The sequence below is a fragment of the Callithrix jacchus genome, chromosome 20, assembly GCF_049354715.1.
Source record: "Callithrix jacchus isolate 240 chromosome 20, calJac240_pri, whole genome shotgun sequence".
In the NCBI taxonomy this organism is placed as follows: Eukaryota; Metazoa; Chordata; class Mammalia; order Primates; family Cebidae; genus Callithrix; species Callithrix jacchus.
Genome location: NC_133521.1, coordinates 45,474,436 through 45,499,918, shown reverse-complemented (window position 1 = coordinate 45,499,918; position 25,483 = coordinate 45,474,436). Strand labels below are relative to the sequence as shown.

Below are 25,483 nucleotides of genomic sequence, written 5' to 3'. Positions count from 1 at the left end.
CGGGCTAGCAGGTGAAGGGGCGCGCCCTGACCGCCAGACCCCGCCCAGGCGCACCGCGGACGCCGCGAAGGAGGTTGCGAGGCCGGGGTCTCCACGCGCCGGAGAACTAGGACCTCCGGGGACCACGCGGGCCCGGGAATCGCCCGCCAGGCGGCCAGAAGACGCACGTGCTGCGAGCTGAGCCGAGGGGGCGGGGATAAGGGCGGGGAAGGGGCGGGGCCTGTCGGGCGGGTTGCGGCGGCGGGGCGGGGCCGTGGGCGGTGGGCGGGGCCGGCGGGCACGGGTATAAAAGGCGGCGCGGGCGCGGGCGCTGACGCAGCGGCTGGCGGCGGGCGGCGCGCACACTCCCCTCAGCGCGGCGGCGCTCTAGTGTCCCAGGCCCGGCCGGCGCGGAGAGCATGGCGGGCGCGGGTCCGAAGCGGCGCGCAGTGGCGGCCCCGGCGGCCGAGGAGAAGGAGGAGGCGCGGGAGAAGATGCTGGCGACCCAGCCTGCGGACGGCGCGGCCCCGGCGGGCGCGGAGGAGGGCGAGGGTGTGACCCTGCAGCGGAGCATCACGCTGCTCAACGGCGTGGCCATCATCGTGGGCACCATCATCGGCTCGGGCATCTTCGTGACGCCCACGGGGGTGCTCAAGGAGGCGGGCTCGCCGGGGCTGGCGCTGGTGGTGTGGGCCGCGTGCGGCGTCTTCTCCATCGTGGGCGCGCTGTGCTACGCCGAGCTGGGCACCACCATCTCCAAGTCGGGCGGCGACTACGCCTACATGCTGGAGGTCTACGGCTCGCTGCCCGCCTTCCTCAAGCTCTGGATCGAGCTGCTCATCATCCGGCCCTCCTCGCAGTACATCGTGGCCCTCGTCTTCGCCACCTACCTGCTCAAGCCGCTCTTCCCCACCTGCCCGGTGCCCGAGGAGGCTGCCAAGCTTGTGGCCTGCCTCTGCGTGCGTGAGTACGGGGCGCGGGCCGGGGGTTGCGGGGTCGGAGTCCCTGGGTCTCTGCGCCCCTGGATCCCACATCTCTACCTTTCTGCATCCCTGGACCGTCTCAGCAGTTCTAGCCTAAGGTCATTGGTCGCAGAAACCACGTGCGTTTCTTTCATTCATTCTTTTACACTTCCCACAGTCTAGGAGTCTCCCCACAGTCTAGGAATATCTCCAGTGAGGCGGCAGTAGGGTCCCTGCGCTTCGATGGGCATTCCATTCCCCCACGTAAGCGGTTTAACCAAGTGCCAGCCTCCTGTCGGCCCCGCTGAGCAGTACTCCCAGCCTCCTGCGTGGCACCCACGTGGAGCTGAGCGGCCCGTTTACTGTTAGAGCTCCAATAGCTGGCTGGTTGGTGAGAGGGAATTGCAGTTAAAAAAATCATTTCTGTCTCCAAACCGGCTTGTCAGGAATCAGTGACGTGGGCTGACGCAAAAGGAAACTGTAGTAATAAAATCGTATGAGAGTAGTGACGTGCTGCTGTAGGCTAAGGGAGCCCCTATGAGGGTTGCCCGGTAGTGAGAGAGGGGAGCTTGGCTGCATATTCAGTCCGTGTTGGAGTGGATGGACGTGCGGGTCGCGGGTTACGCTGGCAAACAGCCATGGGGCGTGGTCCTGGCGTGGTGGGCTCAGTGCTGGTATGTTCTTCGCCAGGCCAGGGAGAATGGCTTTTTTCAAAACAGTTTTCTTCTGGGATTTCAGGGGGGAAATCTCTTGTGCCAAATGCCACATGATTTGCCTGCGGGAGGTGGGGGGCGGGTCTTGGTGATTCTCAGGCTCATCCCATGGCTTTGGAAGCGCCCTGCTTTCGAAGTTTATGTTGGAACTTGGGCCATCCCAAACTTAGATTTATTTGCGTTGAGAGCTGCCAGCTAATATAAGGGTCGGCCTGGATCTCAGTAGTGTGCACACATTCAGGCTGGAAAGGGCTAAATTTATAGTTTGGGGTCATAGCCTTGAGATCAGGGGACTGTGTAATTACTTGGAGTGGCTTCTGACTGGCAGGACCTGCTGGCGCTGTTGGGGTTTTGGAGTCTTTCTATGCCTCGCTCTACTTTGGCGGGGAGGGGAAGGGGGAGGCATTTCTCCGTAAATGCGAGACTCTGGCAGGGCTCTGGCTGCCTGGGGTCGGAAGCTTCCCTGAGGCTCTTGAGCTGAGCAGCCACACCAACACGTGGACCCGAGTGGGAGAGGTTGTGGCTCCTGCTGGGTGTTGGAGATGTGGATGTCAGGGTGACTCGGATTCTTGTCTTGTCATTAGGAGAGTTTCACTGGTTGAGTCTCCCTCCTGCCTAGGTACATGGTGGCTCGGTAGGTGATGACATGGTTAATAGCTTACATAGCCTGCACTCTAACCTTTAAAATGAATTCCCCGCTGGCCTGGTGCCATGGCTCAGGCCTGTAATCTCATCACTTTGGGAGGCCAAGACAGGTGGATCAACTGAGGTCAGGCGTTCAAGACCAGCCTGACCAACCAGGTGAAACCCCATCTCTACTAAAAATGCAAAAATTAGCCGGGAGTAGTGGCACATGCCTATAATCCCAGCTACTCAGGAGACTGTAGCAGGAGAATTGCTTTAAACCCAGGAGGCAGAGGTTGCGGTGAGCTGAGATGCACTTCAGCCTGGGTGACAGAGTGAGACTCCATCTCAAAAAAAGAAAGTGGGTGCGGTGGCTCACGCCTGTAATCCCAGCACTTTGGGAGGCCGAGGCGGGTGGATCACGAGGTCAAGAGATCGAGACCATCCTGGTCAACAAGGTGAAACCCCGTCTCTACTAAAAATACAAAAAATGAGCTGGGCACGGTGGTGTGTGCCTGTAATCCCAGCTACTCAGGAGGCTGAGGCAGGAGAATTGCCTGAACCCAGGAGGCGGAGGTTGCGGTGAGCCGAGATCGCGCCATTGTACTCCAGCCTGGGTAACAAGAGCGAAACGCTGTCTCAAAAAAAAAAAAAAAAAAAAAAAAAAGGCAATCTTGTCATTTTCCCCAGGCAGTGCACAGAGGCTGCCCTTCGGCTTTCTAGCTGCTAGGAAGACCCAGTGTGCTCACCACAGCCCCTGTAAGCCCCTGCGTAGGGCTTCCCAGCTTCGTGCAAATGGTAAAGGGGTGTGTGGATTTTTTTTTTTTTTTTTTGAGACAGAATCACTCTGTTGCCCAGGCTGGAGTGTGGTGGCACCATCTTGACTTGCTGCAGCCTCTGCCTCCTGGCTCAAGCAATTCCTGCTTCATGCTCCTGAGTAGCTGGGACTACAGGTATGTGCCACCATGCCTGGCTAATTTTTGTATTTTTAGTACAGATGGGGTTTCACCATGTTGGCCAGGCTGGTCTCAAACTCCCGACCTCAGGTAATCTGCCAGCGTCAGCCTCCCAAAGTGCTAGGAGTATAGGCATGAGCCATTTCGCCCGGTTGGGTGTGTGGATTCTAGCTTGATAGCTAATGTGCCTTCCAAAGAGGCTGTACTAACTAAGTCACACATTCCTGGATTTATTTTCTGGTAATAGGGCTTTAAAAAGTATTTGTTTATTTATTTTTTTATTTTATTTTGAGACCAAGTTTCACTCTTGTTGCCCTGGCTGGAGTAGCAGGATCCTGGCTCACTACAACCTCCACCTCGAGGGTTCAAGTGATTCTCCTGCCTCAGCCTCTGGAGTAGCTGGGATTACAGGCACGCACCACCACGCCCAGCTAATTTTTTGTATTTTTAGTAGAGATTGGGTTTTGCCATGTTGGCCAGGCTGGTCTCAAACTCCTGACCTCAGGTGATCCGCCCACCTTTGCCTTCCAAAGTGCTGGGACTGCAGGCGTGAGCCACCATGCCCAGCCTAAAAAGTATTTTTTTTTTTCTTCGTAACATTCTTGGAATACGGAAAAGTATTTTAAATAGCTTTCCAGCAGTCCTCTTGGTTCCAGTGGGTAGGGACGGCCTTGAGGGAGGCTCTGTCCTTGCCAGACTGCTCTGACCCAGAGGCGAGGGTTTGGTTAATAGCATCCCTTTCAGGGAAAGTGAAGGCCACACTTCTCATGTCCCTAAGCCATTTGTACTTGTTTTCTCTGACCCTCCTGTGTGGTGTGTGTTGCTTTTTTTTGGAAAGAGATTTTCAGTAACAAAGGGATGTGCTCTCTGCGAGGGGGAATCCCTTCTTCCTCTGTGTGTAAGGGGAGGAGGAGTAACTGTGTTCTCTGAACATGCAGATTCTGCTGAGAAGCGGGTGTGCTTGTCTGAGGCTGGTACAACTCCAAGCCGATTCTCAGGTCGCTCTGACTTCAGCTCACAGGAAGGCAGCAGATATCCCAGAAAGGGAGACCCTGCCCTTGTAGGGGGGCTTCTGAGAAGTCGTACAGCATGTACATGTGGCAGCCTCTCAGGTGGAGGGGGGGTGGCCCCAAGCCCGGGCCAGTGGGCAGGATGGGCTTTCTGGGGTGTGAAGGAGAGGCTGGGCGTTTGGCCTCTGGACATGGCTCCTGGAGCAGTGAAAACCCATAGAAAGTGTTTTAATGGTCACACATAAGGTTGGGTTTGAGAATTTCTCCTTTGGACGGGAAAGGGCACCTTGTACCCTGTTATTTCTTGAGCCCGATGCTACAGACAGTAGGCGTTCGTGCCTATATCCTCAGCCCACGGGCCTCTGAGGCTGCCTCAGGAGAGAGCCCGGATTGGAGAACAAGGGTCTCATTTTTTGCTGGCTGTCTTTTTAGTCCCCCAGGCACGTCCCACAGAAAGTTTCTTTTTGTTAAATAATCGTGTTGTGAAATGGTTTGGCCTCGCTGCTCACAACCATCCCACTGGTGGTGAAAGTGAAAAAAAGCCCTTGCTTGTCGGTCTCATTAGGAGACGAGGTCCTTTCACGCGTGTCTTCGTGTTGGTGTGTTTCTCACTCATCGTAAAGGCGAGAGGAGCCAGCTCCGTTTATCACTCTCTGGGCGGCCCTGTGGAACCTGGCATGAGAATAGGGTTGTGTGTGTTATTTATTGCTTACTGAAGACTTGGTAGCGTGTACTGGAAATTCCGGGGACGTAGGTTTTATCAGAAGGCACACAGCCTGGTGCTGAGACTCCGGCTGGGCCTGGACTTGGTTTGAGCAGGTTAGCTGACCTCTCTGGGCCCCAGCTTGCTCTGCATTGCTCGTACGGTAGCATCTGCTCAGAGTTCGAGCCCAGGCGAGAGCTTCAGAAGACACTGTTCACCTCAGGGGTCTTCGCCTCCAGGGAGAGGCTCTCAGAAGAAGGGCCAGTGGGCCCACTCAGTCACTTCCCCAAGTGCATAGGTGTCTGGGAGTGGCCCGCAGACAGCCCCTCCATGCACTGAAAGCAGAAGGAGCCCCTCCTGTTCCTCTGTCCCAGTTGGGCGAAGGACAGGACCCTGCCTGCTGGGACAAACCCAGGCGGCACGCCCATTGGTCTCATGGGACTCTGGCTGCAGGTGGCTTAGGACACCTGGCCTCATGGGGGACAGTGCCAAGCTCCCTGGAGTGAGGTGGCCCTCCCCATGGCCGTCCGTCCTCAGCAGATCCGTTGCGGGTGGGTGTGCGTTTAGGAACCTGTGAGCTGAGACATTGTTCTGTTAGCATCAGGCCAGGAGAGCAGCCAAGCCTTTGAGAAATCCACTGGGCGCCCCGATCCTGCTTCTGGCTGTGGAGTGGGATTTTCCTAGCGCCAGGTGTCTGGGGATCACAGGCCTCCGCGTGAGAAGGTGCCAGTCACACGGGCTGTGACCGTTCCTCCTCGTGCCTGCGTCTCTGAGCAGCCCTTAGCTTACTGTCTTCTCCTTTGGCAAAAAGGAGGAAGGAGCAAGGGAACAAAGATGGGGAGGGGGCCGGGCGCGATGGCTCAAGCCTGTAATCCCAGCACTTTGGGAGGCCGAGACTGGTGGATCATAAGTTCGAGAGATCAAGACCATCCTGGTCAACATGGTGAAACCCCGTCTCTACTAAAAATACAACAAATTAGCTGGGCACGGTAGTGCGTGCCTGTAATACCAGCTACTCAGGAGGCTGAGACAGGAGAATTGCCTGAACCCAGGAGGCGGAGGTTGCGGTGAGCCAAGATCGCACCATTGCACTCCAGCCTGGGGAACAAGAGCGAAACTCCGTCTCGGAAAAAAAAAAAAAAAAGATGGGGAGGGAAGGAGCAGAGAGAGGAGCCAGGGTTTCCCTTCATCTGGAGCTCTGGGGTGTCACCCGGAGCCCACCCACTGTCCCTCGGCACAGGCTCAGGGTCGGGGCTGTGGGTGGAAGTGGGAATCACCACAACTGTCTCTGTGCTCCTCCCTAAAGGACGAAAGGTGTCAGGGTGGGTTTGGACAGCTGTGGACTTAGCTGTGGTCAGTGGACTCCAAGGCCAGTTGGCCAGTTAGTGACCAGAGAGCAGAGGGGGCCTGCGTGTGTTGCCCCGGGGTCTTTAGGCTGCCTGGCAGCTCCATCCACGCCCTGGGTGTCCAGCGCCTACAGCCCGTAGCCCCGCTTCTCAGTCTAGGCCTGTGTAAAACCCGGCCCGGGTCGGATTTTGGGATGCCTGCATCCCTCTGCCCCCATCCCCACGGCTGGGACCCTGGTTCAGCTAGCAAAGGTTCTGGGTGTGTAAGGAGCTGGGCGGGCCCCAAGCTCCAGCCATGGGCTCAGTGCAGGCGGCAGCCAGTGATTAGCGCTGAAATCCGACTTTCCCGGCCAGACATGAAAGGGCCGCCGGCGCCTGGGCAGGTCACGCCTCGTCATGGGATTCGGGCCTAGCCAGGCGAGTCCACAGAAGCACATGACCCCGAGGCACACCGGAGAGCCTAGCGGGCACTCCTGACCCTTTTTTCCTGGGTCACAGATGTCTTTCATAATCCAACACAATGTGCAGAATCTTGCCCAGAAATGTGTATCAGGCGCTTTCACACAGAAGAGTGGGCTGCGTAGACCCCCTGGAGCCTGCCAGGGTGAGAGGCGCCCCCTGGAGAGTGCTGTCCAAGGCAGGGCACATGCTTGGACTCACACTTCTTTGAGACGGAGTCTTGCTCTGTCACCAGGCTGGAGTGCAGTGGCGCAGTCTCGGCTCACTGCAACCTCCGCCTCCCGGGTTCAAGCGATTCTTCCACCTCAGCCTCCCAAGTAGCTGGGACCACAGGTGCATGCCACCATGCCCGGATAATTTTTTTGTATTTTTACAACATGGGATTTCACCATGTTGGCCAAGATGGTCTCGATCTCTTGACCTTGTGATCTGCCTGCCTCGGCCTCCCAAAGTGCTGGAATTCCAGGCGTGAGCCACCATACTCAGCTTGGACTCACACTTCTCATCACTATCTTTCCACCCCAGCCTTTGAAGCCAGTGATAATCCCCAATTTACATCTGGGGAAACTGAGGCAGGCTCGAGCTGGGAGCCTGGGGCCACAGTGCCTACCTCTACATTGAAGCCCCCATTTGTCATCAGCCATAGGGGAGCACACAGCCACACCTGGGGAGTATGGGGGGAGCCAGGGGTCTGGGTTGGTGCCAGTTAGCAAGGCTGGGTGGTCTGTTCAACCCAAGTGAGGACACAGATGGGTCAGAGCTCATCTGTGTCCCCAGCCACCCCTGGGGGCCCTCACAGCCTCCACCCTTCTGCGTCCTTCCGACTCACAGCAGCTGCGCTGGACAGCCGTAGACCTGGCCGTCCCTGGAGCCTTACCTGTATGGCTGGCCATGGGCAGGCCTTGCCCAGCCTGTCTGCAGGGACAGGACGTGTGTAAGCATGCAGATTGGTACTCTGCACCCGCCTGCTCCCCGGAGGCCCTGTGGCAGCACCCCCTTCCCGCCCCTGCCCTGTTGCAACAGGAGGGCAGGGCCCCTCGCCCAGCATCTCCTTCCCTGATCCTGGCCGAGTCCTGAACTCTCCCTCCGGAAGGTGGACTCAGCACCTGTGTGTCGCCAGGAGCCTGGGAGCATCTCTGTCTCTGCATCCCTGTCCGAGGACGCTTCTCCCCTGCCCTAGGATTTGCCCACTATGTGAGGACTGAGCGCAGACTTCCCGTTCGTTCGGCCCCTCAGAGCGTGATGCCTGCACACCTCTGCCTGCCGAGTCTCCCTGACCTGTGGCGGGCTGGCATCTGTAACTGCTGAGACGCTCCTGTGTGAGCTGCTTGTTAATGAGAAAGCCCAACTCTGTAAAATATTTGAAGAGTTTTATTCTGAGCCAAATGTGAGCACTAAGGCCTGGAGGTCCTGAAGACCTGTGCCCCAGGGGGCTGCGCCCAGCTCAAGGTCATACATTTTACAGGGACGGAAGTTACAGACAGACATCAGTCCATACATGGAAGGGTCTTGTTTCTGCCAGGAAAGGTGGAGCATCTCCAGAGCAGGAGGGGCTCCACAGGCACCGGTGGGTTCAAAGATTTATTTATTTTTCTTTTATATACACATAAATATTTGTGAGCTGAGGTCTCGCTCTGTCACCCAGGCTGGAGTACAGTGGCGAGATCTCAGCTCACTGCAACCTCCGCCTCCTGGGTTCAAGTGATTCTCCTGCCTTAGCCTCCCGAGTAGCTGAAACAACAGGTGCGCACCACCGCACCCAGCCAATTTTGTGTTTTAGTAGAGATGGGGTTTTGCCATGTTGGCCAGACTGGTCTCACACTCCTGACCTGAGGTGATCTGCCTGCCTCAGCCTCCCAAAGGGCTGGATTCACAACAGCTGGCCAAAGATTTTCTGATTCACAATTGGTTGAAAGAGTTACTAGTTAAAGACCTGGAATCAGTAGGAAGGAATATCTGGGTAAGTTAGGAGGTCCTGAAGACCAAGATTCTATTCTTGCTTTTTCTTTTTTTCTTTTTTGAGACGGAGTTTTGCTCTTGTTACCCAGGCTGGAGCGCAATGGCGCGATCTCGGCTCACCGCAACCTCCGCCTCCTGGGTTCAGGCAATTCTCCTGCCTCAGCCTCCTGAGTAGCTGGGACTACAGGCACGCGCCACCATGCCCAGCTAATTTTTTGTATTTTTAGTAGAGACGGGATTTCACCATGTCGACCAGGATGGTCTCGATATCTTGACCTCGTGATCCACCCGCCTCGGCCTCCCAAAGTGCTGGGATTACAGGGAGTCTTACTCCACTGTCCAGGCTGAAGTGTAATGGTACAATCTCAGCTCACTGTAACCGGGTTCAAGTGATTCTCCTGCCTCAGCCTCCCAAGTAGCCGGAATTACAGGTGCCTGCCACCATGCCTGGCTGATTTTTGTATTTTTAGTAGAGACAGGGTTTCGCCATGTTGGTCGGGCTGGTCTCAAACTCCTGACCTCAGGTGTAGCTTCCCAAAGTGCTGGGATTACAGGCGTGATCCAACGCGCCCAACCCAGAGACCAAGATTCTTATTGTGGACGAACCTTCCCGGTAGCAGGCTTCAGTAGGTGGTACCTGTGTCTGTCGGACCTGAAAAGGTGCCGGGCTCACTTCAGTCTCTCCTGGATCAGGAAAAGCCCTGGAAAGGGAAGGGAGTTCTTTACAGAATGTAGATTTTCCCCACAAGATACAGCTTTGCAGGGCCATGTTAAAATGTCAGAGCTGTGTATTTTGGGGTAACATGCTTCCGTCTGTCAGCCTAGTGCTGGTCAGCTGCACCTGAATTCAGGAGGCAGGGGGATAACGAAGCGTACGTGACCCCTCTTCCGTCATGACCTGAACTTATTTTCAGGTTAACTTTGGAATCCCCTTGGCCAAGAGGGAGGGGTCCATTCAGTCGGTTGGGGGCTTAGAATTTTATTTTTGGTGTACATGCTCCACAGACAGCAACTGGTACAGAACCAAGGCCCTGTGATCCCGGGGCCAGCCCAGCATTTTGTCCCTGTGCTCTCTAGCTGCTGGAGGCTCACATGTGGCTTCAGAGCCAGAGGGTTTTGGGGCTGTGTCTTCACCTGGTAACATGTAGGGGCCCTGTGAGCTGAGTCGCCTGAAGAGCCCAGGGTCTCTGCAGAAGGCCTGAGCAGGGCCCAGGCTCTGTCCCTGGAGCTCTGAGTCCCTCAAGCTATGTGGCCCGGAGCCAGGCATTTGACATCTCTGGGTGCTTGTTTTAGAGCTGGGCATCTGGGGTGGTTTGGGTCTGCGGCAGGGGTCAGGTAGGGGAGGGGCCAGCCAGGAATCGAACAGCCCTGACAGGTGATAGGGCAGGTGAGGAGAGCAGGAGCCCCTGGCCAGTACAGGCCCTGAGATGGCTTCAGGCCCCGCTCAGAGCTGAGGCTCCCCATCCCCAGGGATTCTTCTTGGCTTCCATCACTGCACCTGCAGAGCCTGTCGGGGCTGGGGAGAGGCCTGGCCTCACTTTGAGCAGCTGCCTCCGCCTGTGAGATGGACAGGCTCTGTGCTGGCTAAGCCTGAGTGCACTCTGCTCGGCGAGTTCATTGTGCGGTGTTTGCTTACACTTGCTGCTGAACTGGACTGGCCTGGACGCTGGCCAGGAGCCCACGTGGGTTTGCTGCTTCTCTGGGACAGCCAGGATTGAAAAGCCCAGTTAAGCGGCCAGAGCACGAGGATGACATTTAAGAGACCAAAGAATCCTCACTCCGCTGCCCAGGAACTGCTGCGTGCCTTTCAGCAAGTAGGACAACGTCTCTGATGTATGTTTACCCCAGCTATGAAATGCAGGTGTTGCATTGGCGGCCACAAGTGTCCTTCCACCCGCAGTAGTGTGACTGGAGTGGTTTTCTCTCCTTTTTCTTGTTAACCTGACTGATGGAGCTGTAGAGGTTTTGGAGTGAGCGTAAGTTTCTGGGCCAGAGATGTGCGAGGCTCCACACTTAGCCAGCGGTGGTGGCTCCTCATCACTGATGCCCACAGCTTCATCTGTGCCGCGAGGATAATGGCGCGGCAGTGACTGATCAGATTAGTGGTGATGCTATCATGGGGCACATAGGACACGTCCGTGCGTGAGGCATTTCGCCCCTGCACCGGGAGGCGGTGTGCCAATCCCTTAGGAAAGGAAAGGGAGGCTCAGTCCCCAAAGTAGCTTGCCCGAGTTACAGCATTTCAGCACCAGGTGGCCTGATGTCAGGGCTTCGGGGGCGGGGGTGGCCCTTCCTGGCGGTCTCCTGGAGTCGGGACCGTGGGAAACCCGGATCCCCCAGGACACTTGAGTCGGGAGAGCCCAACCAAATGAGAGGTTGCCCTTTTTGGGTTCTCCCACTCACCCCGGGACTTGGGGTGTCAGCAGATTCAGAGCTTCCCAAATCTGCGCCTTCCTGGGCTGTTTGAAACGCGTGTCAGCCCCGTTCCGGACAGCTGCTGACACCTCCATCCCCGTGCCTGCCGGGACAGTGCCATCGGGCCTAACTCAGCCGCGGGTAAAAACAGAAAAAGGCACAAAGACGTGTTCCAGGGCTGCTGAAGGGAATTTGGAGATGTGACACCAGCCTGTTAGTGATTTGTTTCCGCAGGAATCAGCGAACCAACACTGAGCAGGTGGGCGGGCCCAGGGCCTTGGGTCATCTCTCCACTTGTCCGGGTTGGCTTCGTGTCCGCATGGCCCCCAGGTGGGACTTGTGCTCAGCGGAGACTGGGCTTCCACATTGGAGGCGCTGCCTTTGCTGCCCCGCCCTGAGCTGCTGTTTTCTTCGGGGTTTCTGGACCACTTCGACCTCTCTCCGCGGCCAGCAATGGGAGGCAGGTGGGTCTGGAGCCCGCGTGGGCGGGCTCAGCGTTCCAGCCCATTCTGGGGAGACGTTGGCCTTGGGTGGGGACAGGGGTCACAGGGTCAGACACATTAGTTTTCTGAACCACAGTGGAATGACGTGTCCAGGAAGGCACTGTGTGTGAAGGGTGGGGGATGTGGACCAGCAGCGCCAGCCTACCTAGGAGCTTGTTGTGTGCAGATGTGCTCCCCCGCACCCCCCACCTGCCTGACCAGAAGCTCTGGGTTTCTGTCACCCCCAACCCCTGCCACTGCTTTTACATGCCCCACCGGGGAATGCCCTGGGAGATTGTGGGGCCTTCTATCGGTGAAGGTGGAGGCTTGCCCTCAGAGCAGGGGATGTTGAGACTGGCAGTGGCCAGGGAGGAAGGCACTGATTTCACTGAGGAAGGAAGGTCACTGGGCTCCCACTAAGTTCGGGGCCCTGTGTGTACCGAGTGGGTTCCAACAAAGAAGATAACTCAGGCCAGGCGCGGCGGCCACGCCTGTCATCCCAGCACTTCGGGAGGCTGAGGCGGGCGGATCACGAGGTCAGGAGATGGAGACCATGGTGCTACCGCGTCTCTACTAAAAAATACAAAAGTTAGCCAGGCGCGGTGGTGCACACTTGTGGTCCCAGCAACTCGGGAGGCTGAGGCAGGAGAATTGCTTGAACCCGGGAGGCGGAGGTTGCAGTGAGTCGAGATGGTGCCATTGCTCTCCAGCCTGGCGCCTGGCAACAGAGCAAGACTGTCTCAGAAAAATAAAATAAACACAACATAAAATTTACCATCTTAACCATTTTGGCCGGGCGCAGTGGCTCATGCTTGTCATCCTAGCACTCTGGGAGGCCGAGGCGGGCAGATCACCTGAGGTTGGGAGTTCACGACCAGCCTGACCAACATGATGAAAATTCCGTCTTTTAAAAAATAAATAAATAACATAAAATAAAAGAAGCTATCTCAGGACCCCCAGCCAGCTGCAGAGGGGCCCCAGGCTCCAAGGCTGGGTGTCAGGTTTGAGAGGTACTGGCTGGGCTCGGGGTTGCAGGCTAGGCTGGGTGGCACGGACCAGTGTCGGGCCAGGGTCAGCTGCTGCTCTCTTGCCCAGGGCCAACTGCTGTGCCGGGTGTGCTCTGGGGAACAAGGCTTCCTGGCCTTCCTGCAGCCAGCAATGTCACCAGCCACTTCCTGTGTGCTGTCTCCATCTACGACCATCTCTGCCCCAGGGCTGGCCCTTTGTATCAACAGACTCTGAAACCACACGCTCTCTTTCCAAAGACTCCTGGAGGAAGTCCCTGGGGCCAGGCAGCACCTCTGTTCCTGTTGGGCCTGAAAGGGATGGAAGGGACTCTTGGATGCGTGCCTGGGGCACTCAGAGTGGCCAGGCTTAGGCTTGAAGGGGCCAGGGAGGAAGATATCAGTTTCCTAAACCCCATGCTCATTGGGTACCCCACTTACAGGCAGGCCGAGGTGCGGGGCCCTGCAGTACTCACTGTTCTGCTCTGTCTGGCTGCGGGGCAGGTGAGGACTGGTGGCCCAGGGGGCGGCCTTTTTGGCCAGCAAAGAGTATTTTCCTCAAGGCTGGGCCTGAGCCTTATCCACAGACGCTCCTGTACCTGCTACACATTTGTCACCGGAAAGCATGAGGCATTAGTCTGTGTGGGGAGGGTTCCTGGGGCCTGGGGTCCCCACCCAGCTGGAGCCGTAGTTCTCATCTGCTCTCCACATCCAACACCCCTGTTACTGGTCTTTCCCCCACCCTGTCCTCCGACACTGGAGCCTGAAGGACTGTCCCTGTGTCTGGCAGGATTTTATCAGGAGCTGGACAGAATTGGGACCAGGCGACCAAGATGCCGGCATCAGGGGAGGCAGACAGGTTCAGACGCTGCAGAAGTGAGTTCGGGGGTGCCAGGCAGGGGAGGAGCCTCTGGGTGCTCCTCAGAATATCTCTCCCAGGGGAGAGGCCAGGGGCTAGAGAAGGCAGCCTCCTGGTTTACAGGTCAGGGGAGGGGGCTGCGCATGCGAGTGGGCAGGGAGCAAGGTGAGGGGTCTCGGTGTGCACCTGTCCTGTCTGTGGTCCTTCCCTGTTCAGGCTCCTTCTTGCCCTGTTTGTGAGGTCAGTGTCTCTGGGAGCTCACTCCAGAGATGGGGAGGCAAAGGAGATGGGTGGGGGTGTCCCCCTAGCCCATGCCGGGTGGTGGCAACCTCCCCAGGACACCGCACTGCCCCTGGGGGGTGATGGGGGTGTAGGTGAAGGGAGGAGGAGGGCAGGGGTCCCTCCAATGCACTTTTTCCAAGGGACCCTGGCCAGCCAGCCAGGTGGGAGGCAGCCAGATGACCATGGGAAGAGCACGCCAGTCTGGGAGGGACTCCCAGCTCAGCCTGCCCAACTATCTGCAGGTCAAGCCAAGCCACAGGGCTTTATCTCCTGGCCCAGCTGTCCCCACGGGCCAGCACAGCCACACTTATCTGAGGTTGCCGACCCTGTGTGCTCACCACCACTGCCCCCCCCACCACCCCCACTCAAGACACAGCTCTGCCCATCTCCCTGCTGTGGGGTCAGCCAGCCGCACCTCAGAGGTGTGGACACGGAGGCTGGGGGGGCCGGTCCCAGCGAGGGCTGAGGTTGAAACCCCCGACTTCGCCCATGACTGCCTCGTCTCCTTAAAGCCAGAAAGTACTGAACCCAGACGAATTCATGTATTTGTTTAAGATTTTATTTCATCCTAAGAGTTAAAAAAAGGACATTGAGGAGAATAACGAAGCCTTATGCTCTTGTGATAAAAGAAAGAAATATGATAAGGTCCTCTTTGTTCTGTGGCCGTGCGCTTCCCACCGGACTTCCAAGACCCAGCCCCTCCTGTCTGCCCGCCCCGTGGTTCTTTTTAATGTCAGGAGATGATCGGGTGACCACTCCCTGTGGCACCCACCGGCCCCTGAGGACTGTTTTTGGTTGGGACTGGGCAGGCGGGGTGGTGTTGGCGGGGGTGTGGCGGGGGGCCTGGCATCTGTCCCACCCACGGTAACAGCTGTGATGGCGTCAGTGCCCAGCACCATGTCAGTGTGGCAGGACAGCCCATGGCTGGCACTTCTGGGCAAATCACTGCCTTTCCTGGACCCCCTCCAGCCCCCGAGCGGAGGTGACAGCCGCGGGGGCCGCACCGGCAGCGCCTGTCTGGTTTCTGGAGCTTGGTGGTGGCGGAGCCCGCCGTCTCCTGGGGAAAGGCAGCCTCCTCTGCGGCTTGGCCACGCCTCCTCCACCTCCCTCTGGGGCGAGTGATGCAATCAGCCAGCCTCTTGCGAATCCGGAATCCGCGCTTGCCCGCAAGGTCCCTGAGGCCCGGCTGCTTCTGTGGTCTCCCTCCACTCCTGTAAGTAAATGGGACTGTCAAGCCAGGACCTGCCTCTCGCCCTGGGCAGTGCAGAAGGAACTACGCAGAGCCACTGAGCAACCCAGCTGAGCCCCGAGGGTTGGACTGGAGGCTGTGGACTGGCGACATTTCCATGTCCCTGGGAGTCCTGGGACAAGGGGATTTTCCCACTCCTCACCGCTTCCCTTTGGGTGAGGAACGGAGGGGATTTTCGCACTTTTTGTTTTGAGAATGGCAGCGAACACACCTACTTTCAGACATTTGTCAGCCAGGCTTTCCCAGTGCCTGGCAGTCTGCTCCAGCTTCCAGGAGGTGTGGCGGGCTGGTTAGTTCCCGAGAGATCGGAGGGGAGGCCGGCGGCCATTCCTCACTCCACGACAGGTCCCGTGTGTTCCCCGCCTGGTGCGGTCGGTTAAGCAGCGTGGATGTCTTTACCTGGGGTCTGTTGCTCACACTAAAAATTCCATAGGATTTGTCCCGCTGGGGAAAAGCCACTCGCTGGAGTCCCCAAGGCCACGGCTGGCAGAGTCTTCTGAGCATGCCTCCCGTGCGGAAAGAGAAGAGGAAGCCGTGGCCTTTCCGGTGCTCTCACCTGCCTGCAGCCTGAGCAGCACTGTGCGGGTGGCCCGTGGTGGGCTTTGCCCACTTCTGGGGTGTAGACGCTCCCACGGGCAGATTTCAGGCTCCTGACAACTACAGATACCTCGTGGGCACAGAGGAGTGAAGGGCAGAGCAGCCGGCAGTGAGGGGTGTCACGGGCTCCGTGCCTCTGGGTTAATGTGATTTACTTGAGTCTAAGTTGCGGGGATGACTGTTTCCCACCAGCTCACAGATCCCTGGATAGTGGCTCCGCGTGCCTGCGTATCTCAACACATGCCCCAGCACACACACAAACGCACTCTCTGGCCTAGAGCTGGGGCCTGACAGCCCTGGAGGACTTGCTGGTGTCTGGAGACCTGTCTGAGCGTACCTGACCCCACATCTCGAGGCTGTGCCTGTGTATCCTTCACGGGGCACGGAGTCCCCATCCCTGAGTGGCTCCCAGGCCAAAGCTGTGTGGTCCCACACAACGTGGAGCTTTCCCTCTGGGAAGATCACCCAGCAAGTGAAATCTGACCCAGAGGGGACACAGGAGTGCTCCCGTGGGACAGCATGGGCACCCCCAGGAGGGGCTCTGGCTGTGAACTGAACGGGTGCCCAGCGGTGCCTTCTGGGGCAGGGGCTCCAGCTATCTGTGTGGAGCCCCTCAGGCCTCAGGCTTCTGAAGCACACAGTGCTGTTTTCGGTTTCAGGATGTGCAGCTCTGTTCATCACAGGCCCCTACAGCCCCTCCCGTGCTGCACCAGCCCCGTTGTCCCCAGGTGACTGGCCGGGTAGTTCCAGGGCAGCAGGACACCCCACTTTGAGGAAAGGGCCCACCCTCATGCAATTTGGCAGCTGGGCTGTGCGTGGGTCTCACCGTCTGGCCAGGGTGCTGAGTAGGTGCAAAAAGAGGTAGTGGGCACCTTCCGAGTGGCACGGTCACCTTGCTCACCTGGGTCTCTGGAGACAGCGCCCCCACTGGAAGCCCTGACTACAGATGGTGCTCTGGCCTGATGCAGTGGGGGAGCGAGGGAAGGTCCTTTACAGCCCTCGATGGGCACCTGGGATCTAGCCCTTAGACCTAAAACAACTGCGAGTCTTATCAAAACAGGTCCCAGGAAATCAGGGCCTGCCTAGGGGCTGGCGTGGGACTGGAGCTGGTTCAGGAGCTCGTTTCTCTGGTGGGCCTAGCCCTGGCGCTGGAGTGGGATGGGGCGGTCCCCTCCCAGCCTCCCCTGGAGCTGGTGTCTGCCTGTGGGACTCACCACTGTCCTCTGTCCCTCCAGTGCTGCTCACGGCCGTGAACTGCTACAGCGTGAAGGCCGCCACCCGGGTCCAGGATGCCTTCGCCGCCGCCAAGCTCCTGGCCCTGGCCCTGATCATCCTGCTGGGCTTCGTCCAGATCGGGAAGGGTGAGTACAGCTCCCAGTCCAAAGCTCTGCGGTCCCACACAACGTGGAGCTTTCCCTCTGGGAAAATCACCCAGCAAGTGAAATCCGACCCAGAGGGGACACAGGAGTGCTCCCGTGGGACAGCGTGGGCACCCCCAGGAGGGGCTCTGGCGGTTTTCGTTTATTGTGCAGTGATGTCTGTAAGTCGAGTGTGCAGCCGACGCGTTGTGACCTCACCTGGGGAGGATGTAGAATGTTCCAGCGCTGGCAGGGGCTGTGCCTGCTGTGCTGACCTCCCCGCACCGTCTCTCCCGGGGTCTGTCGGAGTCCCTAGTGCTGTCATCCCCAGCCTTCCCCAAAGGGGCCGTGCGGCTGACCGTGCCGCGGTTCATTCGTCACTCCATGGAAGGGTGGGGTTCTCCATGTTTCTGTCTGCTTATTAAGAAAGATCAGATAAGCATGGAAAACAACACAAACCTTGGAAGCCCGTCACTCAGACGTGCCCACCGTTCACATTCAGGAGCAAGTGAGAGCCAGCAGGCACCAAAGTTTTAAGGCTGGGGGGCCCAGGCTTTCGTCGTGTGCTGTGCAACCTCGGGGAAGTCACTCACACTCACCCTCTCTGAGCCTTTTTTCCGAGCTGCTTTCTCTTAGGGCTGCTGGGAGGAATAACGAGGAGAATGAGTGTGAAATGGCCCCCACCCCTGGCATGTGCGTTCTCTGTCGACATTGGCTGACACAGTTGGCATTTTGCTGGGTGTCTCCGGACCCTGTAACACACACCCACCCCATAGATGTGTGTTCTGTGTCTGCCTGCAGAGCCTCTACCATTTCCGCACTGTGCTGTTCTGCGGCGAGGTCAGGCTGGGGTTTGATAAGCAGTCCCTGTTTGGGTGGTCGCAGCTCCTGGGGGACACAGTCCTGGGCGCCGGATCCTGCCCGGGGCTGGGTGCATTTGGAGTGGAGGATGCTCGAGTCCGGTGCGGATGCCGCTCTGCAGTTCCTGCTGAGCTTTTCTCCATCCCTGTTGGAACCAGCCTAGGAGCAGCGCAGTTAGGACTGTCCTCATTCTTCCTCTCCCAGAGCCTCAGGTGGAGGTGACTCCACCCCGAGCTGTGGCACTGTCGCTGAGTGCGGGCACCCTGCAGATGCAAGCTCTGGTGACTCATAGTTGCTCATAGCTACAGAGAGGCCGCCTGGTCCCACATGGCCGTGGGGGAGGCAGGTGGGACCCCAGGGATGCAGAGGACAGCGCAGGCCCCTACCCAGCAAGTTGTGAGCTGCCCTGCCCCTTCCTGCCCCATGCACGTCCAAACCAAAACGTGCAGACACGTGGATACCGCCTCATCCTGCATGGGGCCCTGCCTCGGGTCCAGGCTGCCCTCCTGGGTGCACTCTGCCGCTGGCAGGCTGTGAACTGAACAGGTGCCCAGCAGCACTCAGCATGCAGCCAGGGCCTTGGCCGGGCCTTCCCCTTGCTCCCGGCGCCCCCTGCTGGCCAAACAGCACTTTGCCTGGCTGCAGCTGGGGTGGGGACTCTGTGCCCAGCAGGTGACCTGGGCTGTGGGGGACACAGTGCTGGGCTATACTGACCTACGACAGGGAGACGAACTCCTAAGGCTGGTGCCAGACTGCCTTTATCAAATACATTAATTTGTACAAAAGCCCGAAGCAAGCATTGGCCACCTGTGTCATCATTGTCAACGGGAACGTCCCACCAGATTCCCAGGTGGCGCTGGAAGGTGGCCCAGGTCATCCCTTCAGGAGCTCAGACCCGTCCCCCATGCGTGTGTCTGACTGGGGATTCTCAGTCGCTCGTCGCTCGGGGTACCAGAGCCACCCCAGAGCTGGTGGGACACTCCAGTTGTGAAGCTCACTGGGACCTCAGGTTCCATTACGTCACTCAAGACAAGACTCACTCATCCCATGGCTCCCACGCACTCGGAAGTTGCCCAGAGAGGTGGTCGGGCCCGAGTAACATTTTACAAGCAGGAGAAACGTCCAACCCGAGCCTCCGGGAGGTGTGCAGGGCAGGGAAGGGGCACTTTGCTTGTGAAGGCCTCCGCTTGGCTGCTCTCCTCAGAGCCAGGAAAGTTGTAGGAGGGAACCTGACTTTTGTAAAAACAAATTTCAGTAGGGATGGCAAAGAGCTTTTGTTCAACTTGAATACATAATGCGTTTGTAATTCCGTTAGCTGTTGAGACGTCCTCCCCCGCCCCGTGCTCCCCCCGCGCTTCCCTTCTGCGCTTTGGGACACAGCGCCACGTCTGCAGAATTCCTCTCTCCCGTTTGCTTCAAGAGATGTGTTTTGTTACCAGATGAATGCCTTGCTTGTTAACCTGTCCACCCCTTTCTCCCAAAGAGGCTGCCTGACTTTGTATCCCCATTGGGCGCAAAGCCCTTGGCAGCTGTCCCTCCCCTTGCTGGTACCTGGCAGCAGGGCCCCAGATACTTCCAGCCCCAGTTTTGCAATGACTGGCCACTGGCCCTCTCCGGGCCTGGAGAATGCAGCAAAAATCTGGCAGAGCAGGCCTGGCCCACACACCTGCCTGGCCCACACCCTGGGTGCCCTGCCCCATCAGGGCTGAAAAGGCTCCTTCTTGCTGCCCGGGGCCCCCAGGTGGCCTCTGTGCTGTGGGGACACTGGCTGTAGGGTCCTGCAGGCCCTTGACCGGCCGCACAGCCTCTCGCCTGTTGCCTCCTGGTCAGGGAAGGTCATGATCACCCCTTCCGAGTGGCCTTCACAGAACTGTCCTCAGCCCCATGTGCTACATCTGTGCCACGTCCCAGTGAGGACACGGCCCTGCATCTAGAGCTGATGGGGGGACATGAGAACCAGAGGCACGGGAATGAGAGAGTCGCAGTTGGGGGACAGGTAGGGCCCCCAGTGCAGACCAGAAAAGCCCTTCTGAGGGGTTGGGCCTCCCCGAGATGCAGGGTAGGAGGGGCGGCTGGGTGACTGACTGACAGGGGCCGGCTATGCAGGGACCGCCCTGGGCTGGAGCGAGGGGACACACAGCCCTAGGTGTCACATGAGGTTCTGCAGTTAGCCCCAGCCTTTTCAAAAGGGGAGACAGTATTCAAGTTAGGTTTCAGATGTGACCCACTGCCCCATGAGTTGTGGGTAGGGGACAGGAGGTGACGGCGGCTTAGACAGGAAGCTGCAGAGAGAAGTCTAGGGAGCAGAGCCCAGAGCCCCCAGGCGACTGAGGTGGATGGGCCATGGTGGGCAGGGGCGCCCCAGTGCACCCTCACCTGCTCCCTCCTGCTTCTTATCGGTGGGTTCCTCATTCCCAACACCCAGCCAAGGCCGACGCCGGTACTCAGGCTTTCCCTAAGAGAGGGTGGCTGGGCCTTCGCTTCCGGGGCGGAGGTGGGAGCGAGTGCACGGGCTCTGCTGTCCGTGCCCAGCAACGGCGCCACGTCCCTCCTGGAGGACACAGTGGGGCGCTCTGTGCTTTGCTCAGGCTGTGGCGGTCGGTGGCAGAACACACCCCTCTCTCCTTGGGCGGTCACAGATGGGATAGCTGTGCAGATAAAAAGATGCCATGAAAACTTTCTTTTCTGTGTCCTCCCTCGCTGTACTCTTGGAGGTCATTATTCCCCTGGAGCAAGATTTGCCCTTTCACTCTGTGCACCAAAAGGAGAGCAAGCCCTGGCCAGCTACGCTGCATGCGCCTTGCTGTCCTTCGCCCCAGGAGGAGGGGCAGGAGGAGAAAATGCTTCCCCTGTGTGGGGCTCAGACCTGGGTCCCGGTGGCCGACGCCTCTAGATGTGATCTGCACCCATGAGTACGGCACTTCTGCATGGTCCCGTGTCCCCGGCGGTAAATACATGTGTGCCGCCGGGCAGTGCAGCCGGGGATGCATCTGTGTGTCACGTGACAGTTTTGAAATGATGGTTTTCCTTTGGTTCTTGGGCCTTTTAGATTCAGAGAAGTGGTGGCCTGCCCCAGATCCCACAGAGCAGTGGACAGGTCCCTCCCATCCCCACTGTGACCCTGGGCCGGTGTGCAGGGTCTTGCGCTGCCTCGGGGAGGCCTGCACCTCTTCCCAGAGTGCACCTGGGTGGAGGTTCAGGTGGGGTGTCACGTGTCATGGGAAAGGCTGGCGGGTCGGTTCCTGAGTAACACGTGTATCCTGAGGGGGTGCAGGTCTACAGACCTTCTCGCACAGGTCCCTGAGCTTTCCTGAGCCTCGTCTGTAAAATAACAGCAGTCACCCTGCTCCAGGGCCTCCGTCCAATCCCGATGTGAAGGGCTGGGCCTCTGGGCATGTGGGAAGGGGAGGACAGAGGTGTGTGGGTGGGCCTCGTGGCAGCCAGGACACAGGCCCCCACGCCCCAGCCTGCATGTCTTTGGCTGGTGAGAGCCCCTGAAGCCAGCCCGTCCGGGCCCCTCCTAATCCCTGTCCCGAGGAGCTTCCTGGAGGAAGTTTCCGCCTCCCTCTGTGGGTTGACGTCCAGCCCTCCTCTGGCCCCATCTGGCTGCGGGTGCCCAGGCCCTGTCTCTGTCCCTCCTTCCTGTGGGTGGGGGCACCTGGCCCTGGGTGCCCGGGCCCTGTCTCAGTCCCTCCTCCCTGTGGGTGGGGGCACCTGGCCCTGGGTGATGTTTCCGACAAAGTCCCCCTCGATGGTCACAGCACACACCCAGCTGCTGGACTGCTCTGGTGGGAGAAACGTTTCCACCGCACCTTGGCAGTCTGGCTCTGGGGTGTGGAGGGGTCACCTCGTGAGGCAACTTGAGAGGCCCCCCTGGGCTGTGGCTTAGAGCCACCCTTCTTCTGGGCCTGGCTCTACCTGAGTGCATGTGAGGGTGGGTCTCTCCTAATCCCTGTCCCGAGGAGCTTCCTGGAGGAAGTTTCCGCCTCCCTCTGTGGGTTGACGTCCAGCCCTCCTCTGGCCCCATCTGGCTGCGGTGTCCTCCCCTGGGAAATGGGCTGTCCTCCCTTGCAGGGACGAGGCCAGGTCACCGCATGCCCAGTGCCGGGCAGGGAGCCAGTGCCGGGCAGGGTCTGACAGCCCCTTTTCCTCACCTCACGCCCTGACTGCTGCTTTCTCTGGGGGTGAGAGCAGGCCTGGGGGTAGGTTTCAGCCTCGGAGGGCCTGGTGCAGGGGTCGGGGGGGCCCGTCGGTGAAAGGCCCCGCCAGGCCAAGGACCCTGACACCCTGGGCTGGGGGCTTCCTGGCTCTTAGATGCCCCCTCGCTGTGTCCTCGTGGGAGAGTGGGCTGTCCAGTCTCCTTGTAAGGGTGAGAATCCTGTCAGGTCACACCCCCACCCTGAGGATTCCGTTTGCCCTTAATCCATAGAGGCCGCATGTCCACAGGTGGTTACCGTGGGGCAGACAGAGCTTCAGGCCCCGCCCTCCCAGCAGGACATAGGGCAAGTCCCGGGCCTCAGAGCGACCCCCAGCTGAGCCCAGGCCGTGTCAACCGAGGCAGGAGCCAGCCACAGTTCACCTCGAGCTGCCAGAGCTCACTGCAGGCTTCCAGGCTGGCCTTCCCAGGGGATTCCCGGGCGACTCTGTGAGGCGTCTCGCACAGGCCCAGGGTCATGCAGGGACAGGCAGGACACCGCGCTCAGGGACTCCCAGGTTGGTGCCGGGCTCAAGTGTGGCTCTGCTGCAGACAAGCCGGGCCTGGAGCCAGGGCTGTGGCGCTGCCCACCCAAGGGGTGTCCCGGCTGCGCGGCTCGCGGCACCTCACTCGGGCCTCGAAGTCTTTACGCTTGAGCGGCCACGTCCTCCAGAAGTCTTTGTGTCCTGTCCTGGGCCTGCCATGCCTCTGTGTGGTCGGCCTCGGGAGGATGGCAGGCTGCAGAGCGGGGCTCGTCTTCCCGCTGCCTCCACCCCCTGTGCTGTTGGTCAGACGCGGACAGAGGCCAGAGCAGCCGCAGGAAAAGGTGAGTGTGGGAGGCGTCGCGGCCACAGCCCTGTGCTGGGGACACTTCTCAGGGTCTTTTCCGGCCTGTGGAGTTGGAAAAAGCTCTTTCCTTCTGGTGTGAGGTTGGCAGCTCTGAGCAAAGGGCTCGCTCCTACACACGTTTCTAAGATGGACAGACACCGTTGGGGGTCAGAATGCACCTCTGGTCTCTGCCAGAGTCCCCAAGCCCAAAGTCCTGCCCCATCACGGCTCCCAGGCTTCAGATAGCCACAGCCTGGGGTGGACAGACCAGAGGAAGCCCGGGCGTGGTCCCCAGGAGGGGCCTGGGCTCTGAACCCGTGTGGCGGTCACCACACTTCCTCCCTGAGCCCACAGGGCAGCTAGCTCCACCATGCTGACCACACAGGCCCCCAGCCCTGGCCATGGCCAGCCCCGTCTTAGATGAGGAGCCGTGGGCTGCGCACCAGGCTGGTGACTGAGAAATTAGGTGTGGGTTGCAGCTGCCCGGCCCCCGACCATGTCTGTGACTCACTCAGAAGCAGGCCGACTCACTCCCCCGGGTGGCACGGCCGGCCCCTGCATGTATGGCGGTAGATGCCCACAGACTGGGTGGCTTCAGCAACAGACACGCGGACGGTCCCGGTCCTGGCAGCCAGAGGTCCGAACCCAGGGTGCCGCCTTCCCCTGCCAGCTGCTCCTGGCTGCGGGCATCGTGGGCTGGCTCCAGCTCTGTCTCCTCTGTCATTACGGATGCTCGTCATTGGCCTTAGTGCCCCCTCTAATCCGGATGATCTCACCTCGAGGTCCTTTGCCTAATCGCACCTGCAGAGACTACATTTGCCGCTTGGACACATCCTGCAGATGTGAATTTTGGGGACCCTGTTCAACACACTCCACGTAGAGCCCCGAGGGGCAAAGTGGCCGGAAGGTGGGAGGCTCCAGCACAGCAGAGGTCCCAACTTGAGGAGTGACTGGCTTGTCCCTGGAGGGGTTTCCTGGGCAGGCGAGGGCCCTGTCAGCCCCAAGGTTGACGTCCACCCTCTACACAGTTCCATGTTCCCTGGGCTGGGCAGGCTCTTCAGGGACACAGTGGCTGTGTATCCCTCTGAGTCAGGAGCCCCCGGGTTGGCCACCTCACGGAGGAAGGGAGGGGTCAGGCTCTCCATCTGTTCCACATGCATTTGGCCACGGTGGTCACCCCCAGGCTCCGTCAGCCGATGCCTTCTGCTCTCCCCCTCCAGCCTCGGGGTGGATGGTTCCCATGGCTGCATCTGCCTGACTCAGGGGTCAAGGCCCGCTTTTCCCTGAAATCATCTCCCCAGGGCCTTTCGAGCTCTCCCACCCCAGTTACCCCATTCTCAAGGGAAGTCGATCCAGGGACGAGGCTGCTGTGCTTGGGTCCCAGGGTCACCATGGCCTTTGCAATTTGCCTGCTCTCCCAGGGCCTGGCTGTGCATTCGCTCTCACGACAGCACCCCCAGCCCCTGAGGAGCATGCCTTTTGGGAACAAGCAAGGGGCTGGAGGGCCCACTCGTCAGCTTTGCGCTGAGCCTGTCCTCACATCTCTGGGGGCTCTTGCAAACGTCACTCCTTCCATCTGTCCACAGCGATTCTCTTCCTCGCTGTCTTTTCGGCCACGCTGTCCCCTCCTTGTGGGTGGAGGCCGATCGGAGAGCACAGAATCCAGGTGTGGAGGCTCGTGGCTGTGGGATGAGTGGGTCACTCGGTCATTCCTCCCATCCAGCCCAGCGCCTGGCGCTTTATACTGAAGCAGGGATCGAGTCCAAGTCTAGGGCTGGTGGGAGAGAAGGCCGAGAGGAGCCCGTCTTGTCTCGCCTTCTCGCACGGCGTCTCGGCCTGGCGTGGCTGCTGTCGTGGGCCCTCTGTTGGGGGTGAGGACGTTCTGTGCATTGCAGGAAATCCAGAAGCATCCCCAGCCTCCACCACTCCGTGCCAGTGGCACCCCACCCCGCCATCGAGACAACCCCACATCTCCCGGCATGCAGAATGTCCCCTGGTCACACTGAGGAGGTGCAGGGGCACTGCCCCCAGGGTTTGAATACTCTAAATCCCAATTCCACCTCCTCCCCCTGCGTGTATCCAGGAGCCTGGCACAGCAGCTGGTGGTGTCAGCGGATGAGTGTGGTGACCTCTCTGCGTCCAGCTGCCCTGGACTGCAGGCAGGTCCCTCCTGCCACCCTCCAGGCCACCCTAAAGCAGAGCTGCTGTCAGAGCAGGACTGCTGGAGGCAGGCAGAGCCCCAGGGTGTCACCCCCAAGCCTGATCAGGCTGTGTCAGCCCTGGCCCCAGGGACAGCTCTGAAGGATCCAGGCTGAATCGCCACTATGGGCCAGTAGACGTGGCACCCATGGAGAGAGAGGTGGCCTCTGGTCAGGTGTCCAACAAAGCCACCTGAGTCCTGAGCCAACATCTGGCAGAGTCCAGGGCTGGCAAACCCCACAGCTCTGCTGAGGCCAGATCCCCGCTTGTACCCCACGCCCTGTCCCTGGTCAGCGGGAGGGACGTCCTGTGTCCATGGTAGGCAGGCAGCTTAGAGGCGCTTGGGGTGGCTTGACTGGAGTCCTAAAAAGCTGAACCTCTGCCTTCCTGCCATCACCCATGCGGGGTGAGGAGTGGGTCGCACCCAAAGCTGTGATGTTGGG

The 25,483-nt window shown here is 59.2% G+C and overlaps 1 protein-coding gene and 1 long non-coding RNA gene across 2 annotated transcripts in view; both read left to right on the top strand.

Moving 5' to 3' along the window:
- Positions 1–315: 315 nt before the first annotated feature.
- SLC7A5 (solute carrier family 7 member 5) overlaps positions 316–25,483 on the top strand; it is a 39,607-nt gene continuing 14,439 nt past the window's right edge. The window contains exons 1-2 of the mRNA XM_008986348.5: positions 316–942; positions 16,835–16,960. Of these exons, the coding sequence (XP_008984596.4) occupies positions 399–942; positions 16,835–16,960 (670 nt within the window). The 5' untranslated portion in view covers positions 316–398. The remainder of the gene's footprint in view (positions 943–16,834; positions 16,961–25,483) is intronic.
- On the top strand, positions 11,438–14,122 carry LOC144580557 (uncharacterized). The gene is made up of 2 exons (XR_013530278.1): positions 11,438–11,590; positions 13,403–14,122. It is a non-coding gene; the product is annotated as an uncharacterized LOC144580557 (long non-coding RNA).